At 42.2% G+C, this 7,435-nt stretch overlaps 1 protein-coding gene across 1 annotated transcript; it reads right to left on the bottom strand.

Annotated features, from left to right (window-relative positions):
• Positions 1-1,218: 1,218 nt before the first annotated feature.
• Positions 1,219-6,837, bottom strand: LOC1279378 (UPF0430 protein CG31712). Its single transcript, XM_061660498.1, has 5 exons — positions 6,556-6,837; positions 5,113-5,272; positions 4,825-5,025; positions 2,582-2,665; positions 1,219-2,465 (listed from the first exon to the last, which is right to left on the bottom strand). Exons 1-5 carry the CDS (start codon positions 6,690-6,692, stop codon positions 2,298-2,300), a joined length of 750 nt encoding a protein of 249 aa, XP_061516482.1. The 5' UTR covers positions 6,693-6,837; the 3' UTR covers positions 1,219-2,297.
• Between the last annotated feature and the right edge of the window lie 598 nt (positions 6,838-7,435).

The raw sequence follows: 7,435 nt of genomic DNA, 5'->3' as shown, positions 1-7,435 counted from the left end.
ACAGACAGTAGTGTCGCCTTCCTTAATTGTACGGTGCGGCGGGACAATTGTGAGACAACATCGGCAGGACAACGACGACGCAACAGCAATTTTCCAACTTTAAAACGATCCCAAATCACGCGCGCACGATGGTTTTGTGTGAATATTTTTTCTTCTCCTGCTTTGTTCATTTCGGGCGAAGCTTTCTGCATCTGCAGCCCCAGAACGGTAGCATGTCACCGTGTAATGATAATCAGAAATAATTAGGCAAAACTTTACACCCAGCTCTACTACGTGGAGGCTTTCTCTCCCCTCCCCCTCCTTCCCTTTCTACAATAAAGCTTCGCCCCGCTCGCGACCCGGTACGAGGAGAAGGTGAAAGCGTTTGAAACTGCGTTGGAACGGCAAAGCATGAGCGACGTGCGCTGTTCGGGGGGCTACCACCAAACGGGACAGGGTTTGTCGATAAATCGCGCAAGCTGTTGCTATGGTGGTATGGTGGACGGAACTACTATCAGTCAATCAGACATATCAGGTCGGCTGTGTGGATGGATTCAACGCGGGCCTAACCTCGAAAGCACGAGCCAAGCAAGCAATCGCATGAACGTTTACAGTAGGTTCGGTGGACAAAGTTTTCGGAAGCAGTTGTCGAAAGTTTGGTGAGGTAAATTAACTTCCTGGGACGGAATTGGGGCAACCGCGACTAACTTACAATGCCGCATATTGGCGAGGTGGTAGTGGTTTTATGTGGCCTAATGGCAGCAGGAGAGCAAGCTTTTTAAGCACGCTGGTCTAAAAATAATTTCGCTTGTGGTTTGTTTGATTCGACGCAAGGTTCATTGGCCTAAAAAAAAGTTTCCAGCGTTTGCTGGAGTTACGTGAAAAAATAGTTTTTTTTTGTAGTTAAACATAAATTACTACTTAATTCATTCAAAATTTCCTTCAAGTTTATCATGCATTTTAATTCGGTCAATTAATTTTATACAAAGTTCAAAACTGTATTTTGCTATTGAACAAGCTAAAGTTCATAATTATTTTATTTTATGTGTATGCTAATTGTATCTTTAGTGTTAAATTTGTGTTCTTCCACGTGTATATATTTTTTTATTAAATTTGCTTGCAATTGTTAGCAAAACATTTCTTTCAAAATCGATTGTTTTTTACAATTGTCAACTTTTTTTAGTAAATGAGGGGAAAACCTTTCTCCGAAGTTTATTAATTGAATCAAGGTTGTGGTCATTTATCAATGAGCACATTTTTTTCTTCTTCTGATGAGCGATATAACTGCCTTACAAAGATTACCTAATTAGTAGTAATCGGTTCCGTAGGGGTTCTTCTGTACAAAATGCATTAATATCAAGTAACTTTTTTGTCAACACAACAGCAAAAATCAGTAAACCAAAGTTATTGTAAATTAAGAAGTACTTCCATTGTGGTTGACGTTTCAAACTAAACTAATAAGAAATTACAAAAAAAGAAACGAAAATTTTACAATAAATAATCGTCTCAATTGCTTTCACACTTGACTGCCTTATACATAACATATACATGTAAGTGTATAAAGATAGCAAGAGAAAGGGAAACATTGCTTTGCTTAACCTCCTACAATAGATACATTATACATGGCAACATATGCACCAGCAATGAAGCTTCCAGCGTCAAAAGACAGGAAGATGAACGCTGCTGAAACACCAACTGAACGCGTTACACAGCGCGTTCAATAAAAAATCACTTTTAAATGGAAGCAAGGAAAAATCGCGATACGCGATTTAAGTAGACACGCTCTATCCCGATACCATACGGGAGGCGGTTTCGATTGTTACCAAAATTTACAACAATAAATGGTTGTTTTGCTGTTAAAAATATAAACAAACAAACGAACAAAAGCATGCATATTAAAACGATCTCGAAACCAATCGCCACCACAATATACACGAAGGCTCGTCTGGTTAGCAATAACACAGTTATCAATTGCTTCAATTGCCGATGGTCAACGTGGAGAAAGGAGATTTCCTTTCCAAAAAAAAAAAACAAGGATCAACACATTTCTCCTTCCGTGTTCAAAATTGTAGCTCCTTACGTTACGTTTAAGAATTGCCTACATGTTTTGCATTAGAAACATTTCTCTAACACATTCTTACTGCTGACATGAATTAAAACGGAAGAGAAAACAGTAAAAAACAGTGGATATTACACGGAAGGGACAGCGGATGCTGATGTTTGTGGATATGATGGTATGGGGTACGGCTAAAGTTAGCCAACGACACACACACGCACACACTCGCGATCACGACACACTTATCGATCCACTCTCTCATTTACGATACACCCGGTTTTAACGAGAACGACAGTTTCGGTCTCGAATTGTTCTTGCCCAGGATCATCTTTTGCTCTTCTTTGATGCGTTTCTCTTGCTCTTTGCGCATCTTTTGACGCTCTTCGTCCATCTTTCTTTGCTCTTCGATAATCGCAAGGCGATCTTCGGCCTGCAATGGACATAGATTGAACAGAAAAGTACGTTAATATCTTCCATACAAGGACATACCGGCTGGCGGCTGCATGACTAATTAATGCATAAAGAATGCAGTTTTACAACACTTACCAACTTGCGTTGCGCCTCCTCGATTTTGCGATTATTTTCAGCGAGAATATTCTCAAGTTCCTGGCGCTTTTTAAGCTCTTCCTCCTATAAGAACGGAAAACACGATTAGAACTACCATCAAGGCGCTGGGACACTGCACCCCAGGCACTGCAACGCCGCTTGCGCTGGTGGTGCGCATATCCGAAACCGACGCCTAAACACGTCATAGGGGAAGAAGTGTTGTGCCACAAGAAAATGAAAATTCGCTTGATGAGAGAGTCTTTCTAGAGGTGGGGGAAGAGAGCCTCGTACTTGTTCTTCACTCCAGTCGACGGCGTTATTCTTGTACACCAAAAGCAATAACAAATAATCTGGCATTTCTATTCATCGGGAAGATAAACGAGCGACCAGTATTATTATAGGGAAGTTGGAGAAGATATAGGACGGAAAGGATAAAACTCGAACGGCAATGTGTAGCACCACATTGCCAAACTGATTGCGACCGATGTCCTCCGTTCACTACACCCGCTCGGTTTCGTTCCGTGTACACAACCCGGGTGTGAATGAGAATATAAATAACTTAAATATCACAAGTTACAGCATACAGAACAATAACAAAACATCAGCAGGTAGTGTGTAGTACTTGATATGATATGGTACAATTCATACAACTGTGTTCGACGTGCATGGTGTCTATTAGTACAATTCACATTTTCATCTTAAATTATCAACACATCGCTTCGCCGTATCAAGCAAATAAAGCGCACTGGACGGCTATTACTAGAGTCCGTGTTAATGTTTCACTTTCTCTTACTGCAGGTTCAAGTATTTAACCAATAAGTTCTACAAATCCCAGCCTTGTTTAACTGTTTGACTGGGAAAAATGAACTGTAATACAACTTACATCTCACCACACCGTCAATACATGAGTCAATAAATTAACAGCAAACCAAACATCGACAGTACCAGAATAAATCACACTCGAGAAATTCCTCTTTTAGTATCGTTTCTTTGATGAAGGGGTTCTTATCTGTTCTGCTTAGCCTAATATTGCTTCCCTTCAATTAGACAATCACAATGTGTAAGTAATATTGTTGAGATGTTGCGTTTTTCAGTACCAATACACCTTTCTATAGCTGGATCGTTTAACTTAAATAAAAAAACAACTATCACACATTGTTTCGACTTAACTAACGGTTGAGCAAATTGAGAGTCGGCAATTTAATTGTAAAATGAACGCTCTTTTGATTGTGTGTTGTTGGTTTTGGTTAACTTACGCACTTTGAATGGCCGCCCCTTTTGTTAGCGCTTCCGATTCCTTGACTCACCATCCTGGTTAAAGCTCTTCCATTTTTCCTCCTTCACCTTCACAAATCGAGATTCTTTATTTTTCAACCTGTGTTTTTTTTCAACATATCAACGGCAACGGAAGAGGGGTGTACCGGCAGTTAATGAGAGAGGCGCGAATGGTTTGCAATAGAGAGGGATATGGCACCACGATATGGAGACGCGCGGGTTTGTTAATGACTTGATTTGATTCTGCTATCGATGCATACACACACATCTGTCACAGTGATATGATCTGCATGTTTTGGGGGGACATAATTATATCATTTAGACCATAACAATTGCATTCCTTCACAAAACCATCACACGTCTACCTTTCGAAAGATGATCCATACACAGAATTGATGCTTTGCAAGCCAACTGTGGATGGGTTCAGTTGGAACCATTGCAACAGCATATGGAAATAGCAATAGATTTTACCACTCTAGGGACAGAAAACGTAAAAAATCCGTAAAAACACGCTATATCTATAGGAAAACTAAAGAGAGATCAGTTTCAAGATAAAGTTAATTGATATAGAGGTGAAAGAAATTGCGAACATAATCCGCATTACATTACAACTGATGGCGTAAATCCTGTTGAGTTTCGGTGAGCACAAAAGTAAGGTGGTACGCTATAAAATGAGTTCATAAAATTCGGATACTTTCTAGAATTGCCACCCATTGGAGGCCGGATCAGAAGCTAAATGTTGTGAAAACTATTATTCATAGGCAAATTCATGAAATTGCCCATTCGACAAGAAGTGATAAACTGCCAGCTTAAAACAACAGCGAACTGAGCTGAGCCCAAACAGCTGGCTTAAAGGGGGCCACATTTTTGACCGCCATTTTTGTAAAGAGATATACACGATAACAATTATCGTAAAATCACGAAAAGAAAACACACCACAGGTAGGATCTTATGGATGGAATGCTTACCTCTCGTCGGCGTTCCTCTTCGCGAGCTTGCTCCCTTCGTTTTTCCAGCTCGAGCATCATCTCCTGCTCCATCTGCTTCTTGGCGGCCTCAACACGCCGCTGAACCTCGGTTTCAATTTCATCTTTGCGCTTTTCTAGCTCTTCCTCGACACGTTTCTTCACTAGCAGCTCTATTCGCTTGGCTGCTTCTTCTTCAATCATCTAAAATAGACGAATAAAATGGTTCATCAGTAAAAGAAAAAAATGTGACGAAAGGGTCATTGAGAATCCAAACAGCAAAAAACTGACCTTCTGTTCGGCTTCCTTCTGTCTACGCTGTCGTTCCATCTCTGCCAAACGTTCCACCTCTGTTAGCTTCCGGCTGCGGGAGCTCTTTTTGTGGTGATGCCGGGACCCACTGTTTGAACCATCGCTGCTACTATCGGAGGACTCAGAGATGGAGCGTTTCCTACATGCGCGCACAGGAGACGGGGCACAACACAGCACAGATCGTCATGTAGATTGGCACGGGAAAGGCAAAAATGGGGTGGGGGGGGAGTTGGTAGTAGCAGATGCACGCGCGGATACCGAAAGGGAACCCGCCAAAAAGGGAGTAGCCGGAATTTAACAGGCACAGAAAAGAGAAAGAAAATGACCGAAACATTCCATCAGTACGTTGAAACGAGATTAAGCAGCACCGTAGGCGGATATGGGTTTGTGTGTGTGGTATGTGGTTTCATGTGTATATAAATATATAGACAGAGGACTACGGAAAAAATACAATTATTCTTGGCAGATGAGCTTCGTACAACGTAAAATATACAGAGATTATTACTTAAACTAGATAACAAACCGAATTACTGTACTGCTAGAACATTCTCTAGCCGGCAGCAGGCTATGCGAAGTCATTCATTCTGTTATCCCATAATCGCCTAAATCATTGCAGCAGCTGTGTCAATCGGACACATTTTCTGTTTTCTTTTTGCTAATTAATCAACGGGCCAGAATTTCTTAGGTGCGACCATTAGATGCGAGAGCTATAACGTTATCGTTACGATTCTTCCGTTTGTGCTTTTGCTTTGATAATTCTACATACGCTTCATTGAAGGAGGAAGTTTACGAATTCGAACACGTTCATTCAGTATCTCCGTTCTTGCCATGTGATCCGTCGACCGTTCGTTCGGTCGTTTCGAGGCCTTGTTTGGGTCAATCCATCGCTATTTTGCATGCTGGCAGCAGTTCCTGAAACAACTCGCATCCACCGCTGACGGACGCTCTTCGTTTGACGATGGGGGTTGGGTGAACACAGATGTGAACGATTTATGACCTGCGGAATAGGACGAAAAATCGATTCCCGGCCCTCTGTTTGCGGGAAGGGATGGATTTTTCACTCCCTGTTCGATGAAGCGCTGCGTACTCGGGGAAAGATGATGTAGCATGTGTTTCGGGGATGCTAATGTTTGCCAGGCGGCCAACAAAACGACTACCGATTTCAAACCGGCCATGTACGCCAGCACGGTAGAAAGAATGATAGAAGTTGTTGCGTGGGTTGAAAGGGAGATGAAAGGGAGGGGGAAAGTGGTGCATCTTCGCGGTGGTATTATAGGATAGGGCGGGGGTAGAACGGTTTAAGGAACGCATCGCAGCCCCTGGAAGGGTCGCGTCGCGTGATCTGGAACCTGGTAATCTCAAGCGTAATGCGCGGCCACCGGCCACCGACGGACGGACACTGTTTCCGCACGGCAATATTACCTGGATTTGGAGCTGCGCTCTCTGTATTTATCGTAGCTGCTCCGGTGGTGATGGGAGGACGAGCGCGATTTGCTTCGTTTCCGGTGCTTGCTCTTGTGCTTTTTGGGCGAACGACTTCGCGATCTCGAGCGACCCATGTTTGGAAGAACGTAAATTGGCCGGTCCGGTGAGCGGATAATACCGCAAAAATGGCTCAAAAATCGATTTTACGACTTGCAGCACGGTGCGAAAAGACGTACACACACCCAAAGCTTCTTTCGATCTTGTCAACGTGCGTCCAAGGGAGGGTTGCTTCACATTCTTTGTGTTTGACAGGTAGCCATAACGAAAAAGTACATTTTTGACATTTGAGCGCATGGCGTCCTAGGTAAACATAAAATTCTGTTGATATTGTTTGCACTAATAAACTTGCAAATAAAACATTAAGAATAAGGCCACAAATACACGACGCGCGTTTCCGCGCCCGCGGAAACGCATATAACAATTAAGCCATAGAAATGAAATGTCATTCGAACGCGCCCGCGGAAACGCGCGTCGTGTATTTGCGGCCTAACAATGATCCCAAGCACCACAGATTAAGCTTAAACAACTGGAAAATTGAATATCCATAGAAAAAAAATAAAAGCTCCACAGCTTCATTGGTTTGATCAATAGATGGCGTATTAAAACTGATTATTATATTGCTATCCTTTTCTTGCAATGTGTTTCGGCAAGTTTCATCTTATCATGACCTATATAGCCTTCTAACTTTCCGAGCAAAAATCTATATAAATGGTCGTGTGGTCAGATACGTGGGTATCAACACCAACGACCATTACTCAAATCTCACTTGCTTCAGTGCTGATGGTTTCCATTGGAGTTTAGTATTTAAACAATTGTA

The sequence above is a fragment of the Anopheles gambiae genome, chromosome 3 (assembly GCF_943734735.2).
Source record: "Anopheles gambiae chromosome 3, idAnoGambNW_F1_1, whole genome shotgun sequence".
Taxonomy (NCBI): domain Eukaryota; kingdom Metazoa; phylum Arthropoda; class Insecta; order Diptera; family Culicidae; genus Anopheles; species Anopheles gambiae.
Note: the sequence above shows the minus strand (reverse complement) of the source record. Positions and strands in the feature narration are given on the sequence as shown.

What these genes read in the sequence shown, in the direction of transcription:
- LOC1279378 (XM_061660498.1), bottom strand. Translation starts at nt 6,692, where the DNA reads ATGGGTCGCTCGAGATCGCGAAGTCGTTCGCCCAAAAAGCACAAGAGC. An exon ending in AAGAGGAACGCCGACGAGAG is followed by an intron (nt 2,666 to 4,824) that starts GTAAGCATTCCA and finishes CCGTTCTTATAG; the next exon opens with GAGGAAGAGCTTAAAAAGCG. An exon ending in AGGAGGCGCAACGCAAGTTG is followed by an intron (nt 2,466 to 2,581) that starts GTAAGTGTTGTA and finishes TGTCCATTGCAG; the next exon opens with GCCGAAGATCGCCTTGCGAT.